Source organism: Oreochromis aureus, linkage group 14 (genome assembly GCF_013358895.1).
Source record: "Oreochromis aureus strain Israel breed Guangdong linkage group 14, ZZ_aureus, whole genome shotgun sequence".
NCBI lineage: Eukaryota > Metazoa > Chordata > Actinopteri > Cichliformes > Cichlidae > Oreochromis > Oreochromis aureus.
In genome coordinates this window covers 2,069,271-2,086,636 of record NC_052955.1, presented here as the reverse complement: position 1 = coordinate 2,086,636, position 17,366 = coordinate 2,069,271, and the positions used below count along the sequence as shown (strand labels likewise).

Sequence of the window (17,366 nt, the reverse complement as noted above, 5' to 3'; positions counted from 1 at the left end):
TGCAGGTTTGAGTCCCACTAGGATGCTTCACTATAAAATGCTCACAGCTCGGCTCTGTGCCATCACGTCAGCTCACAGAGCGAGCGGCTTCAAACACTCAGACGTGTGAAGCCATTTCACTGCTGCTCGCTCAGTGCAGACGGAGGCTGAGCATCACCTGCTGCTTTGGGTGGAGGGGCTACTGATGAGGAAGAGCGCAGGCCCAGGGGCCTTACTGGGGCCACACTGGGACCTCACTGGGGCCTTACTGGGGCCAAGGTCTGGTTGGAAAGTGAGCCACAAAGAAATGTGGAACAAAGACCCCCAAAGTATCACAATGACTCCATCAGCCTCAGGGACACAGGGTGGTTCTTCCCAGATGATGATGGGTGATTAGTAGCGTTAGCTGATTAGTAATCTGAAAATGGCCAGCTTCATTCACAGATGCACCATGGGAGTTAATGCCTCAGTGTGTGCATGCAGACCTCACAGCTCATCCAGGGGAACACATAGTTGTTCCCAAACCAGCTGAGAGAAATAATCTCTCCGGCGAGCCCCGGGTCTGCTTCCAGTAACACACGCCTGGCACGCCTCACCCAGGAGACGTCCAATGTCCGAAACTCCTCTGCTGACTCCTTTCAATGTGGAGGAGCAGCAGCTCTACTCTGAATGAGCTCCTCGCCGTATCTCTAATAGGGAGGCCATCCACCCTTCCAAGAAAACTCGTTTGCACTGCTTACATCTGTGACCTCACTACCCCGAGCTCATAACCAGGTTCAGGTTAGGGTCAGAGGTCAGGTTTTCTGAATGTCTTGTGAATGAGATAGCATGTGCTAGCAGGCTGAGCAACCGAGTACCACAGCAAAGCGTGAAATCCACACAGTGGACCAGCGTGTCTGTCACACACATGATTGTATTACTAGGGCTAGCACTGCCGGACCGCTTGTTCATGCTTAAACTTGCATAAAAACTTTACAACACATTAGACACATTAGAATTTACAGAATTTAAACTTTACATCAACGCTGCATGCTCGTGGTAACCACAAACTCCACAAACAGTGCAGCCAGTCACATCGTAGGCTCTACAGAGATTCAATGCAAAAGTACAAACTGAACTAAAGACTCTTGCAAAGTTCCAACAAATCAAATCCATCAGTATATTTCACGGATATGTGTGAAACTCAGAACAGACGTCTGACAGAGAGACATCCGTAGCCACGCCACGTTGCCACGCCACGTAGCCACGTAGACGCATCGCTGCCAGTGTGAATCAAAGTCCTGATGCAGCCTTTGGTACTTTTTCTGCTTCAGGCTGGCATCCAGACTTTTCTGATATTAAACTGTGATGCAGCAAATTTCAGTGTTTCACCGTGGCACAGCACGCTCTGCCCCAAACTCATGTCCAGGCTGGGACACCTGGACATGGTGGCGGTGGAAGCCGTGACACATCCGCACGCCTCGGTATGCATGAAGGCGTGAAAGCCCAGTCACCCCTCCTTCAAGCTTTAAGTGTTGAGTTAAGTTTTAAAAGTCTCTGAAAACTTGAATTTAGCACGCGTGTAAAGTCCACGGCTCTGCCCACCCTCGTGGAGAAATCAAGCGCTCCCAGAACCAGCGATGCAGTTTTGAAATGACTTCAGAGTGACAGACGGAGTGAAAGGGAGCTTTAAGTGGCTGGGAAGGAAGCTGTTAAAATATGTCTCACACACATACACACACACACACACACACAAACCCTCCTCCCTGCTAGTGGGTCCTGTTTTCACACTTCACTTTCTTTGTGCCTGTTCCAACACACACACACACACACACACACACTGTTATGAACACAAAAGCACTAACGTGTGAGTGCAAACACACACAGTTTTCATTCCATCCAGGCTTCCTGCTCCTGGTTCTCATGGGAAATATTGTATGAGAGTGGGCGAGTGAGGGGGGGGGACTCTGATATCATTGCAGCTAATTGGATTTTAGCTAATGGGAGTTAATCAGTTGTTAACGAGGCCATTCCAGCTGTCAGGACGCCCTCAGATGTGCTTCTGCTGCCGTCCACGTTTCTGTGGGTCACTCAGAGTTTGACTAAAACGACTGACCTGGTTTCTCTTCAGCTCTTTGTCCTAGAAAGGAGAGAAAATAAGAAAACCCCCATCGCTTTTTCTGACTCACGCGCGCACACACACACTCACACACAGTACCAGATGGGCAGACATAACAAGCTCAGAGAGGCTACATCATCCAGCATAGCTGGAACATGACACCATCCGGCAGTGTGTGTGTTACAGTGGGAAACTGAGCCGTGTGTGGGTGTGAAGGCTTAATAGGGACGAAACTGCTGTGTGTGTGTGTCACTCAGCTCAGATATAAATGATTTAAATGTGTGCACAACAGATTTAAACCACTAATGTGTTTTTTTAAAAAAGCTGATTGAGCTCCAAATCTGAAACTTTGAATGATTCACAGGTCAGAATAATTCTTTTGTGTCTTGCACTGGGCTGGAAACAGCAGATTTAGCTGCTCCTACTTTAAGACAACTTTCTTTTCATTGGTTACTGATTGGAAAGCGTAGGTTTGCACAGCCAGTGGGCGGGGCTTCTGTGCCTGAGTGGATCATGCAGGGACTGTCTGTTTTTTATGACATCACACACACCTATGATAATTCACTTCAATTCAATTTCATTTACACAGCAATCACAACAACAGTCGCCTCAGGGTGCTTTATACTGTAAGGTAGACCCTACAGAAATACAGAGAAAACCCAACAATCATATGACCCCCTATGAGCAAGCACTTTGGCGACAGTGGGAAGGAAAAACTCCCTTTTAACAGGAAGAAACCTCCGACAGAACCAGGCTCAGGGAGGGGCGGGCCATCTGCTGCGACCGGTTGGGGTGAAAGAAGGAAAACAGGATAAAGACATGCTGTGGAAGAGAGACAGAGATTAATAACAGATATGATTCAGTGCAGAGAGGTCTGTTAACACATAGTGAGTGAAGAAGAAACACCCAGATAACTGGGATGCTGCACACACACACTCACTCAGCGAAGTCAGACAGACATACCGTCTCCTGGGACGTCAACCACAACATCATCAGCATCAGTTTCCCATGGTGCACTGGGCCAAAACCAGCAGCTGAGTCAGACCGATGATTGATGACCTCGATCAGTGAAGTCACACAAATGCACTGATCAGAGTGTATTTACTGGCTCTGAATGTATCTTCTTCCTTCCTTCTTCCTTCCTTCCTTCCTTCCTTCCTTCCTTCCTTCCTTCCTTCCTTCCTTCCTTCCTTCTTCCTTTCTCACATGAAGTCTGGAGTTTCTGGAGCATTATTTCAGAACGTCATCAGAAGTTTTTGGATAGAAATACTTGCTCGTTATGGTTTATGTGAGGGAGCTGCTGATGAGGTGACCTGACGTTACCTGTGCTGTGTGATCACACCTGTAACATAACGTCTTTGGCTTTGCTGACTCGGTGCCTGCGTTTTCTGTGTATATCCAAGACACTTTGCAACCCACTCCAACTCAGCTCGTTTTTAATCGTATGAGCTATTAAATATAAATTAGGCAGAGCGGAACAGTAATCATCTTGTGCTGAGTGAAACATGGTTTTATTGCTGCTGGTAAAATGTTGCTGTTGGTTACACGTCCCTGATTTTGAGCTCCGGCTCAGCTGAACAAGTAACTCACATTTACACGATCACAGATTGGCCATCGTTGCTCTCAGATGTGTTATAGAGTCCCTGCCTGCATATTACAGGCAGCAGGTAAATGTTGAGTGATTTAAATTATGTGCATCTGCGGGGTGGTCCGGGGGAAACTACAGTGTAAAAAGGAAACATTGTTGCACAGTCTGAAAGCTTTAATCTGGAGTCAGGTGTCATTTACTTTACCTGAGGCCTGTGTTAGAGGCGTGTCAGCGTGCCGGGTGATGTCTCGCTGACGTGTTTGAGGGAAACATGGAGTAAAAGACAAAAGACACTTCTGCTGTTTCTTCTTCTTTGTCTGTCACTTGTTTCTGAGGAACACAAACAGCTTTCACGAGTAAGACAGACTTTTAGTGGCAGGAAAGAAAACCTGGTGGCGTACAGCATCAGTTTTATAAGAACCCAGTGAGCCAGTCTGAAAGGCTGAAAGTGTGTTTAGATGGTTTCAGATTTTCAGTCACTATAGTACTTAATAACATTTCCAGGAGCATGCTGTCTCCCAGTCTCTTAAACATGTCAGAGTCTTTTCACCTCGACTGATAGCAGAAGCCAATATCAGGTTATGACTGTAAGTGAGTGATTACAGGCTCGGACGGGTTCAGTGAAAGTAAAGAGACGTCCTCAGTGTTTCTGTGGGCTGATCTGGGCTCCGTTACACACACTAACTGCAGGGCGGCTGTGACTCAGGAGGTAGAGCAACTAATCTGCTAACTGGAAGGTTGGTGGTTTGATCCCTGGCTGCTCCAGTCTCCATGCCAAAGTGTCCTTGGGCAAGATACCGAACCCTGAGGTGCTCTATGATGTGTCGGTCGGGGTGTGAAAGTTCAATGGGAAACATCTTCCATCTGCAGGGGCTTCTGTTGCTACAGCATGAAAGGATGAACTGGACTGGAGCTGGGTTGCAAAGTGGCTTGCAGACAGAATGCACTCTAACATTTTCTCAGGTGAATTATTAGAAAGTAGATTAAACCTCTGGGGTACACACACATGACATTGATGTGCTTTATTGAAACTATGATAGAGGCTCACAGAACAAAGAACCGTTTTACATCACGACATGTGGAGTGGGTGTGAAAGCGTTTATGCTTAAATGTATTTTTCAGCCCTGAAAACTTCCTGTGGATTTCTGCTGTACAGGAAAAATCATTCAACAGTCCCAAATTCAGCCCCTGCTGTGAACTCTGAGGGTGTTACTGTAAAATTACTATTCCTCATGAAAGCTATTTTAGCATACGAATCAGCTGATTTCATGCTTTTTTTCTACTCTTGGATATGTGTGATGCCAGAGATGGGATATCCTTATTTGGTCATCAGAAGCCCCACCCACCTGCTGCTTAAATCCTAATTTTTGAGGAGCAGCCAATCAGAAGAAAGACAGATGAACTGAAGCCCAGTGTAAGCTAAAGAAGGATTATTTTGAACTGTGAGTCATGCAAAGCTGCTGTAATCCATGGCTTAAAACAATAAGGTGGAAATGAACGGCTCTGTGATGCGTCTGAGCCGTGTGACTGTGAACCTGCGTCCTGCTCTGTTAGCAGCAGTCAAACCGCCGACACACCGCCATCAGAGTTTTAATAAAAACACATTTGACTGCATTCAACTCTATTTGTCTTCCTCTTCGTCCTCGTCTCAGCGTGTTTCTGAGACGCCGCTCAGTCAGCTGCTGTTTATCACTGCGTTAAAGAGCCGGCGCTCCGAGGGAGGATGAAAACCAGACCCGTGTTTTCTTGGCCCCAGACCGCAGGGGAGATGGAGGAAGAGGTGGAGGAGGGGAAGGCCCAGCTCGGTGTTTTGGGGGTCACGGGGTCACCCAGGGTCAAGGTTAGGTTTGCTTATTTAGTGGGTAAAATTCCTGGGAAAAGAAGGGAGGAGATAAAATGTGTTGATGAGCTGAGGTGTGAACATCCAGGAGCGAAACAGGCGGGAAAAACGTCATCTGCAGAGGATGGACAGGAACAGCAGCCAATCAGAGGACTTCTCACAGACGAGCGCCATAACAGCATGTGTGACCCCAGGATTTATTTAACTCAGACATTAGGATGGTCCCATTATCACTGCCAAAACATTAAACACAGCAAAAGGATTCTGCTTTATTTTTAATAGAGCAGAGTAAAAAAAGTCAAATATGACAAAAGAGCACAAAAACAGAAAATAAATTAAAAGACAATGAAACTGCTGCTTCATGTCGCAGACATCGTGCACTTCCTGCTGACGGCGAGGGGAAGCAGCTCGTCTGCTGATCAGGTGCACGCCTCGTCGGGATTGGTGGAAACCCCGTGGCCCGCCCAAGTCTGCCATCAGGCTGTGGGCCACGTGTTTGTAAAGCAGGAAATGAAGACGAGCAGAAAGTTTAGCTTTAAATCTCAGTAAACCGGACCGTTGTTGAAAGGCTCCAGGCTGAGCGTGGACAGGACGCGTGCGTGTGTGGACGCCGTCGCTTTGACGTCTTCACTGACGAGCGCTGACAGCTCGGCGTCCTGCTTGTTTGCTCTCGGACTAACCTGATGAACCTGCCTTAAAGCTCCTTTGTGCACATACACAAACGTGCGTGGATCAGTATTATGATCCTTTCCATTTCCTTTGCCGATATCTCTGTTTTTCCCCGACATGTTTGTCTTCCCACATTAAAGACATTTTTCCTTCTGTCTTTAATTATCAGCTCCGTCTCTCTCTCTCTGTTTACTCGCGTCGTCTTCCCGTCTCTGTGCTTCCTTCACTTTTATTGTGGCGTCTTTCTCTCTGTCTGCCTGCCGCTTTGCCTCTGACATCCCGACTTTTCTGTGGTCACTCCATTCCCAGAATTCCGTCTTCCTTTCCCATAATCCCCTGCTAATGATGTCCGCCGGCCACAAAACGAGGCCTGACGCCAGAGCTAAGTGAGCAAGCGAATGAAGGCAGCGAGGAAGAGGAGGTGGAGGAGGGAGCGTGTGTGTGTCCGTCCTTACGCACAGATATGTGTGTGTGGGTTTGTGATAATGAGAGACTTGATCAGAGCTCGTTAGCTGAGAATGCAGTAAGAGTTTAGTGGCGTGACCTCATACGATGTACATCTCCTCCTCCTCACAGCCGCTCGCTCGCAACACAACCCCGCTCCTCATTTTCTCAGGAATAATCAAAATCAGCTCTTTTCACTGTGAAACAGTGAAAATGGTATTTCACAGTAATCCGTCGACGTGCCGTGAAACACGAACGATGCTTTTCATTATCAGGGCTCTGAGCGTTCGCGGGTTTGTCCTCAGTAATCAAACCTGTGAATGCAGCTCGTCCTCCATGTTCTGCTGCTCAGACCTCCTCCAGCTCTTCTTCGGGAAAACGAGGAACTTCCCGGGGTCTCCTCCCCAGCTGGACCTGGAACACTTCTGAAGCGTCCCCGTCAGACGATGTTGCGGAGCTCCTCGCCGTCCCTTCAGAGGAAGCTCATTTACTAACTTTTATTCATCCAGAGATGAGCGTCAGACAAACCTGCATAAACGAAGGGTCCTCTGGTGCTACCAGATGGAGGCCTGCTCCAATATGGCAGAAAAAGATCATCTGGAAAATGTGATTCAGTGTGAATCTTGATTATTTAGTGGGTTTCGTAAGTCAAGTAAAAATGAATGAAACAGCCGTTCAGATCAGTGAGAGGCAGCTGGAGGATGATGTCTCCTGTCTGATCTCAGCTCAGCTGGATCCATGCTGTGTTATCATAAACTCATCTGAGCTGTCTGCGTGTTTCATTCACGCCGCCGCAGTCGTCCGACGTCACGTGAAATATGTTCAGCAGTAAAAATCCCTCCATTGAAATTCTCTGAGGCTCCGCTCTTTCCTGAGGCATTGTTCAGAGAGCTGCACTTTTTCAGATAGTCATCAGACATTTGGCTTGAGTTTCTGCCTAGCAACAAACATCGGCCTCGCCAAATAAAAACAAAGCTTCTCAGAGACGTTTTCAGTCTCATGCAACAGTTTGTTTTACTGCTCGTGTTATTTTTAAACTGCGCGGTGGGGAAATAACCAGATTCAGCTGCGCCGAGGTCATCAAAGCTCCTCAGTCTCCATCCACGATCAGGATGGAGACTTGTTCGAGTTCAACCTAAATCCACTTTTCCAGGGTAGCTTTGCATGACTCACAGGTCAAATTTGATTCACGTTGACCCGACTCACTGTCAGATGCTCTTGTGTTTCTTCGCTCTTAGCTGTGTCAGATTAAAACGCCTCGCTCTGTTCAGCATCACAGCGAACAACAAGTTTCCTGTTTTGCAACAAATTCCTTCTTTCCCAAATTTTCCTCATAATTAATTTTGGTTTGGAGGCCAGCAGCTTTCAGGCACCCATGGGCCTGAAAACTCGCACGGCTGCACATAGATCTCAAACACACTGAGTCTGTTTCAGAGAGAGATCAAGTTAGAGCATCGGGACGTTAAACCCGACGAGAGAGAAAGGAAAGGTTTGTAAGCAACGCCGCGACCCCGGCGATCGCGCAGTGTTTAATAAATATTTGTTTGGTTCGTTTCAGCGTGAGCAGAGCGGACTGCAGCAGCTGCTTTCTGTCAGTCTGTTTCTCACCGAAGGCGTCCAAACGCTCTCACTCGGCACGATAACCACCGTCAAATCTTTATAATGAGCCCTCAAAAAGACAGAAATCGATTCCACAGAGGAGCGCAAACATGGAAAACGAGGCGAGCGTAACATGCGCTGACGCTTTCTGCTGCCACTCAGTGGTTTCCTGCTTTGCTTCGTCCTGCATGAATGACCTTAAACGATCGGTAGTCATTGACGACTTGCTGTGATTAAAACCGCAGACGGAGCAGGAAACTCCCCCACAACGTGGGTTCAACCCGGTTCATGATCCCGCTCTGAGCTCAGCAGCAATCAGCAGCAAACAGCCAGCAGGTCAAAGGTTATTCCACAGAATCTGGATTGGTTTGGTATCACGCCGCTGTGGTTTAAGAAGTGCACAGTGTGGTTAAGATGGATGGAGAAAAGAGAGGACGAATTAAAACAGAGCGATAAAGAAGGTTCTTGTACTCGGCCGGGTGGAGGGACAAGGGTGGAGGGACGAGGTGGACAGAGTGAGAGTTTCCCTGAGTCGGTGTAGCGTCATGCTAATCTCTCTCTGTCGCAGCGCTCGCTGTGACTACAGTATGATGGTTAGTTATTACAGCCCACAGCATCAGACTGAACGGGGTCTGCGCTCGCTCTGTGAACAGTTTGCACGCTGCAGGTCCTTCATGCTCAGGATCACCTGGATGATGCATTTAGGGAACCTCAGTGGCTCCGTGGTGGGGTGGTTAACACCTTTGCTTTACATGTGAAAGATCCTCCTATTCAAGACTGGGAGGAGAGACAAACCAGTGTAGTGCTGGTACTGGTCGCAACCTACAGGGTTACACCTGGATACCTGCTAATTATTGCTCAGTAACATCCAAATAAAGTCCTACACAGCACAACTGGGACTCCATCCAGTTAGCAGAGGTGAAGCCTAGCAGACAGCTAGCAGCTACAGCAACCTGTGTCACGATCCACCTGTCAATCAAAGAGACCACGCCCCTTACAATGCAAACTTTATGCCTTAATACAATTTAAACAGGTGGGCTATTAAAACAGGTAAAAACAGTTTGTGTATCAGGCTGTAGACATGTTTGTTTCTGCTGAAAGGTTTTAACATGGGAGTCTATGGGACTGACTCACTGCTGCCTCAGCTGGACGTCAGAGGAACTGCAGGTTTTGGGACATCATTTAAGAGGTTTATGTGGACTAAAGGTTCCCAGTTTGGTGTGGATGAAGCTGATGCACCGACATCATCATTAATACACAGAACAAATCCCTGTTGGAACATTAGCCTGACCTCTGACCTCTGTGTTTGTGTCCTCAGTGATCTGCTGGAGGATTTAGAGAGAAGCCCTCACGCTGCAGCCATTGCAGAGTGCTTCGTAGAAAGGGTGAGTACACAGTGTGTGTGTGTGTGTGTGTGTGTGTGTGTGTGTGTGTGTGTGTGTGTGTGTGTGTGTGTGTGTGTGTGTGTGTGTGTGTGAAGTTCTGTTATGGGCTCTCTCACCTCTGTGGTGTCAAAGCTCTTTGATTCTTTTCAGCGCACGAACCAAACATGAGTGTAAAAGCTCTTTTCTTTTAGTGCTAATAATAGTAATGAACCCAGGCCTTGAAAGGGGGAGGAGCTTATTTGGGACAGAGAATGCACTGAGGCCCAGTTTGAGATAAAGAAGGATTATTTTGAAGTGTGAGTGATGCAAAGCTGCTCTGTGAGAGGTCAGGGGTCAGAACAAGAGCTGAGGATGAGCAGTAGGAGTCCATTCAGGATTGTAGATTAGATTAGGAGAGCAGGAAGTCTCCACAGTAATCTGTCCCTTCTCACTGGGTCCTCTTTGTTCATCTGCAGGGGGCTGTGCTGCATTCAGGGTTAAACTCTTCTGTAGGACCTTTGAGCACCTTCAGTTGAGTTTAGAAACAGTGTCTGGTCCTCAGGAGGCTTGTTGTTCACTCAGACTGGGCTGAACTGAACTTCCTGTTTAATCCTGGACATTAGATTAAACCATCAGAGTTATTTTAGGAGCTGAGCATGAGACACAGTGTGGCTTTCTCTCTGCAACCTCTGGGCTGACAGGAAGTGGACTGAAAGGGGAGGGGAAGGACAGCTCGCCCAGTTTACAGGGATGAGTGTGGTTCACACTTCAGCGGCACGTCTACGGTCGTACCTGCTGGATGGGATGAAGACCCCTGACCTCTGACCTCTATGAGGTGGACCTGTGGCTCAGTTCAGGCAGCCAGACCAAATGTATAAAACTGCAAACATGTGTCACATCTGGGCCAAACAGCTGGGGTGGGAGTGGGAGGGTCTCAGATTCATGCAGACATTTTTAACTGTAGGAAAAGCAAAGGTGAGCTGGAAGCTGCAGGCTTATGGTTGCTGGTTCAACGCCAGCTGTGCTGCTCTGTCAGTGACATCAGCTGTTCTCTGTGTTTCAGAGTGAAGCCTTCGACATCTACACACTCTACTGCATGAACTACCCCAAGTAAGTACACACCAGTGTTGGGACTAACGCGTTATTAAGTAACGCCACAGTAACTACGTTATTATTGTGGTAACGACACGGTAACTAGTTATTATGCCAAAACCAGGAACGCCACACACACTGGGACATAGGCTCACACACTTTGCGGTGGTGGATATCGCGAGCTTCCACAGATTCAACAACATTAGCAAGTGGTGGAGGCCAGCAGGTGGATGAAGGAAAAGGGAGGCAGAGGAGAGACCCGGGCGTCACCGGTCCACGTGTCAGGTGAACTGAACTTCAGGTAAGAAGTTATGACCTGCAGTCTATCCGGGTCAGATATAAACCAAGTTTAGGTGGATTTTCGGTATGCTGACATTTTCGATGCGTGCTAGCTAGCATGACGGAGTTTCTATACAGCTGGGTGGGTGCTATGTTACTGATGTTGAACTTTATTTTGTTCACGTTAATTATTAGAGTTGCCAACCGTCCCGTAAAAAACAGAATCGTCTGGTATTCAGAGAAAATATTACGCTTCCAGAGGTGAAAAGGAACACAGTTTGTCCCGGACTTCAGCTACAATGAAAAAGACACAAAGCTGAAGCTGCACAGCTGCCTCTTCTCTCATTCTCTCCTGTTTCTACTTCAATCACGAAACTGATCAATGATCAGCTGATCGGCTTTTCTCTCTTGTTTGTTTATCGCCCACTTTGCGCCAGAAAGAGGAAACCAGCGGGTGTCGCGTTAAACAACAGCAGCACGTTTAAGCTTGATCAGCTGTTGTTGTTAGATTTAATATTAATTTCTAGTATCAGCTGATGTTTGCTGGAGCCACAGCTGTAAAGCTGCTGGTCATGATATCGGTTTGGTTATCTGGTGAGAGGGAAACATGCAGATGAAACCAGGAGATGTCCTTACTGAATCATCAGAGCTGAACAGGTGATGGAGAAACAGGTTTACCTTTTAGGTGACATGGATGAGTTGAAGGGAAGTTATGAGCTGTTTCTGAGAGACAAATAACACCAGGATCCTTTCTATGTAGCTGACAGCTGGTAACTGTGCAGGGGCGGGTCTAGCAAAGTGTTGCCAGGGGGCAGGTAGGGCATTAACAGGAAAGGGGGGACAAGGAAATACTTTTTATTATTCTCATTTAAAATGTCTCGCTTTAAAAAAAAAAAATAATTATCTGAGTCTTACAACAAACAATTGATAGATTGATACACATATACCATCAGAACAGTGTACATCACTGTCACAACAGTGTTTATTTTCATTCAAAGGCTATGATTTTTCCTATAATGGTGGGCGGTTCTAGTCAAAATGCCCGGGACGATTTTTTTTGTCCCAGTCCAGCTCTGTATGCAGTTCATCTGCAGTCTGGTGTTACCTACATCTTCCTATTCAGAAGGCAGAATTTCCAAGTTCTGAGTACAATCAAAAGCACCACGACTGCAGTTTTGTGTTGGATGTAAAAAGGCTAGAATCATGGCGGTGGTCAACGAGGTCCAGGCGTGATTTCTCTCATGGAAATGTGCACATTATTTTTTCCTTTCTATTGGTAGGTGGCACAGTGCACTTGTGGCAAGTAAGCAAGATAGAAGACTGACAATCTTGCTGGGTATCCAGTTACAGAAGCAACACATTAACAAGAGAATTCTGAGTAAAACCAAAGTTACTTTCCCTAGTAACTAGTTACTTTGAAAGTAACGAGTAACTTGAAGTAACTGAGTTACTTTTTTAGAGAAGTAACTAGTAATGTAACTAAGTTACTAATTTAAAGTAACTTACCCAACACTGGTACACACACACACACACACACACACACACACACACACACACACACACACACACAGCTTCCTGTTAGGAGTGGATTCCCAGACTCTGAGCTGGATCCCGGGCTCAGATGGAGATCTGGATCCGTCTGTGAGCTTTTTTATTTTTGACGTTGCTGAATCTGGTTGTCCTGCTTCCAGATCCGGGTCGACTGAAGCACTGTGACTTTAGAAAGTTGCTCTACAACTTTTTGAGTAGTAGATCACATGACCTCCTTTGTGGAGACAACAGGAGCCAATAAAGATAAAGAAGGAAGTATAAACAGGAAGTCCTGCTCATTGATCACTGCGTGTTGTTGTCCAGCCTCAGGCTGATATATTCAATGACACAAAGCTTTTCCTTCCTGGACTCTTTTAGCTTCGTGTTTTTCACTCATTTGGATGCTAAAAACGTTAAAGTTTGAACGACATCAGTGAGAAACATTTTTCTCTGGGCTGTTCCTGATAAACAGACCGCTGTCGAGTGCACTCTGACGCTGATTTATGACCAGAGTAAATGCGAGCGTTGGGGTCTGCTCCATGGACGACAGCCTGAGCTGTGTCCTCGTCTTCCCGTGCTGACGTCTTTCTGCTTTACCTGGACCCTAAAACCAAAGTCTGAGCGGCCACGATATCCCCGCTGTCTGAGGCGCGACGCGCTCCTCACAGAGAGTTTGGCTTCAGTCTTTCACATCTTTGAGTCTCTTTGTGTTGTCACAAAACCAACATGTTGCTTCTGATTCTGATTCAAATGAATTTTAACGCTGGATCCTCTTTTAAAGAAATGAAAACACTCACGCACCATTTTTTACTCTCAACCTTTTGAAGTTCTACATTTTTTTCAAAATGCAGATGTGTTTGATGAAGATGAATGGACGCCGAGTCCTGCTTAATAACCTCATTTCCATTGTGGTTCTCTGAAAACAAAAGAGGTTATGATGGCAGATGTTGGAGTCAGGCACAAAGAAAATAAAGACTCGGGACGGAGCAGAGTTTAACTGCAGCTGTTGCTTCAGACGTGCTGCTGGGCTTCTGTCTGATGAACCATCAGCTGTCACAGGCTGAAAGCACTCAGAGGAGCCGTCCTCAGCTCTTCTGCCCACCTGTCCTCCCAGCCTCAGCAGTTTTTACATAAAGCTGGCGACGATCTCAATCAACATTCCAGTAACACTTCATAACACGACCTGCGAATAAGGCGCAAGTACCCTGTACTTACACGCAATCTGCAGGCAACAAGTCAGGTTTTTGCAGAAAACAAAGAAACAAGTACACTGAGAGTACCCGGAACTTTCTGGAATGTGAGCCATATTATTGAGTCACCTGCAAAACCCACGAAACAAAGAAACAACGACACTGTAGCACCTGCGAATAAGGCACAAGTAACCTGTAATTAGATGTAATTTTGTGTAACAAGTTTGTACAGGAAACAATGAAATAACATAAAATTAAATTAAGTAATTTTAGGTGCTGGGTTAGGTTTAGGTCCTGACCGAATGAAAGTGGCAAAAGTTATCCCTCTTTATAAATCAGGAGACAGACATAGTTTTAATAATTATAGACCAGTATCATTGCTGTCACAGTTTTCTAAAGTGCTTGAAAAACTCTTTGCACAAAGATTTGATAGTTTCATTGAAAAACATCAACTGTTAAGTGAAAGTCAGTACGGATTTCGACGGAACAGATCAACAGCAATAGCATTAATGAATACTACTGAAGACATTTCATCAGCAACACATCATAATAAATATACTATAGGGGTATTCATTGATTTAAAAAAAGCTTTTGACACTCTGCAACACTCCATCTTGATTTCTAAGTTAAGTACTTATGGTGTGAGAGGAATAGTATTGAACTGGTTAAGCAGTTATTTAGATAATAGGTTTCAGTATGTGCAGTGTTTAGGTTTAATTAATATATAAATGACATTTGTGATGTGTCAAAAATGGTAAATTTTGTTTTGTTTGCAGACGATACAAATTTTTATTGTTCTGGAGAAAACTTGAAAGAATTGGCTAAAATTATGGTTATTGAAATGAAAAAAATTAAAAAAATGGTTTGATGTAAATAAGTTATCACTGAATTTGGAAAAAACAAAGTTTATGATATTCAGAAACTGTGTAAAGGAGGAAGAGATAGAATTATCTATAGAGGGAGTATTAATTGAAAGAGTAATAGTGGATGACAAGTTAACATGGAAACCTCATATTTAACATGTTAAAAAAAAGTTGGCTAAAAGTATTTATATCCTGGGTAATGTAAGATATATATTAGATTACAAGACAATGAGAATGTTATATTTTTCATTGTTTCTACCCTATCTGAGTTATTGTGTTGAAGTATGGGGGAATACATATGTGACTAATATGAAACCATTATATTTATTACAGAAGAGAGCGATTCGAATTATGCATAATGTTAAATATAGAGAACACACTAATAGTTTGTTTATAAAATCGAAATTATTAAAACTAGAAGATATAGTGAAATTACAGACATTAATTATTATGTTTAGGGCAAAAAATAAAACATTACCTCTTAAGTTATAAAGTTTATTTGTATTGTGTTCAGAAAATGGGGACAGCAGAAGGAAGTTTTATTTTAAGCATCAGTTTGCTCGAACCACACAAAAGCAAACGTGTCCAACAGTCACAGGCATAAGAAACTGGAACTCTCTCAATGATCATCTTAAGTGTTGTACAAATGTTTCTCAATTTAAAATCTGCTATAAGAATAAAATGATAAACCAATATGAAGAAGTTGAAAATAACAGAATTTAATTGTAGAAAAAATTATCCTTTTAGTTTGATATTTAGTGGTATTGTCTTGTTATGTGCAGAATATTGTCAGAGTGTAATTTTGGTTGCCTGCTTGTATTGTCACAGATAGGGGGCAGGTGCCAATTAGAATTTATTGTTCTTCCTGCTCCTTTTCATGCATGGAAACAGTGTTACTTTAATTGAAAGGAAGGTTGTGTATGGGAAATGAATTACTGCTGTACCACGTGTGAAACAAAAAATAAATAAATAAATAAATAAAATTTCAGGGAAAATTTCTGGAAAAACGAACAATATTTCCCCATCTTACATCTTATGTTCCCTGTATGTTCCTGCAAAATGCACGTAAGTGCAGGATACTCGCGCCTTATCTGTGGGTCGTGTTATAAAGTGTTACCAACATTCCTTCTCCTCTCGCCTTCATGGAGGAAAAATGCTTTTATGTGTGAAGCTCTGGTTAAGCTGCGTGAAGAGACTGAAACAAGCAGCGAGGACCAAACTGTGACCAACAAATCATCTTTTTTTGTAACTCAAAATATGTTGGAGCTGCAGAAGTTTGGAGAACATTTGGAGATCATCAGAGCCGAAAAATATCACCAAAAGCTGGACTTTAAGTTTAAGGGAATAAAAACTCCTTCAAACCCACATCTCAGTATCACAGGTGTTACACCCCTAACACGCCCAACACTCAGGACTGTTGTTACTGAGGAGATCGATGTTTGATGTGTGGATCGATCTGCAGGGAGAAAATCGGTGCCAAAATTTAGAATAAAATGAACTCTGTGCTTTTGTGTTTCAGTGTCAAACACAAACTAACACAATCCCAGCGTGAAACATGAACGCTGTCTCCTACAACATCACGAGTTAGAAAACAGACCTGACACACGTGTTTTTAGCCATTATGCCTCTGGGACACCTTAGAAAATCTTCTTTTTTTCTACATTTCTTTAGATCCACAAGAGCTGAGTTATACAATTATACCACCAGGTTGCTTGGCAACCACCTAGCAACAGCACAAATACAACAAGCATGGGTATGAAGTTGTAACTGGTGGTGGTCAGAGGGCCCGGTGGCGCCAGTGTCCGGCAGCCTCGCCTCTGTCAGTGCGCCCCAGGGTGGCTGTGGCTACAACGTAGCTGCCATCACCAGTGTGTGAATGGGTGGATGACTGAACATGTAAAGCGCTTTGGGTCCTTAGAGACTAAGTAAAAGCGCTATACAAATACAGGCCATTTACCATTGATAGTTTGATATATTTACTGTTTGTCTCTTCTCCTGCAAACACGTCTGCTCATCTTTGGTTTCTACTTCCTGTTAAGAGCTTTCAGCCATCTGTCACTTTTGCCTGACAGTAAGCCTGTTAGCGTTAGCCTAGCCTGTAGAGCATTATTCAGGCAGTTTTAATGTAACTGGGAAACTCTGCATGCTCATCACAAATGAAGCACATCACAAGACCGCGCAGTTGTAACTTGAGCAGAGAGGCTGATGTTAATGTGGTGAAAAATCCACAGATCCATCTTCAAACAAAGCACATGCCCACGTTAACCAGCTGCATGTGACGGCCTCTGTCACAGCGTGCAGAGCTCTGTGTGGTACGATACGCTGAATAAAAGTCAGATTTATTTTGGTTATTGCCTTTAATGAAGTAAGAAGTAATAAGAATGCGGAGATCTGAGAGCTCCGTGTGGCTGTGAGTGATAGATGTGAACGCACAGAGAGCAGGGTTACCCTGTTGTGCTTTCACTGCACGTGTGATGCTGTCTGCGTCCACGAGTCAAACAGAATCGCTGTTGATCTCACGCACGTCTTCTCTCTACCGGTCTGACCGACTGCGCTCAGCCTGCCTGGATCTCTGCCCGGCCTCCATCTGTCTGCATATTGATGCACTTAAATCACTGCATACATGCGCAGTAAAAGCTTCATCTGCACCCATACATGCCTCCGTGTGTGTTTAAACCCCTTCGGCACGTACCGAGTCTGCAGGGGTGGAAGGCGACCCCTCCTTCACCTCGCTCGCTCGCTCGCTCGCTCTCTCTATCTGCCTGTCGCCTCCTTAAAGCTCCATTAAACACCAATAAAAATAAGTAGGTCAAATGCTTTCAGACCACCAA

At 45.0% G+C, this 17,366-nt stretch overlaps 1 protein-coding gene across 5 annotated transcripts in view; it reads left to right on the top strand.

Annotated features, from left to right (window-relative positions):
* The window catches only part of plekhg2 (pleckstrin homology domain containing, family G (with RhoGef domain) member 2), a 94,049-nt gene that overhangs the window by 44,955 nt on the left and 31,728 nt on the right, over positions 1 to 17,366 (top strand). For all 5 annotated transcript variants that reach the window (XM_039622662.1, XM_039622661.1, XM_039622660.1 and 2 more), the window contains 2 exons: positions 9,536 to 9,602; positions 10,645 to 10,691. In XM_039622662.1, the coding sequence (XP_039478596.1) occupies positions 9,536 to 9,602; positions 10,645 to 10,691 (114 nt within the window). The remainder of the gene's footprint in view (positions 1 to 9,535; positions 9,603 to 10,644; positions 10,692 to 17,366) is intronic.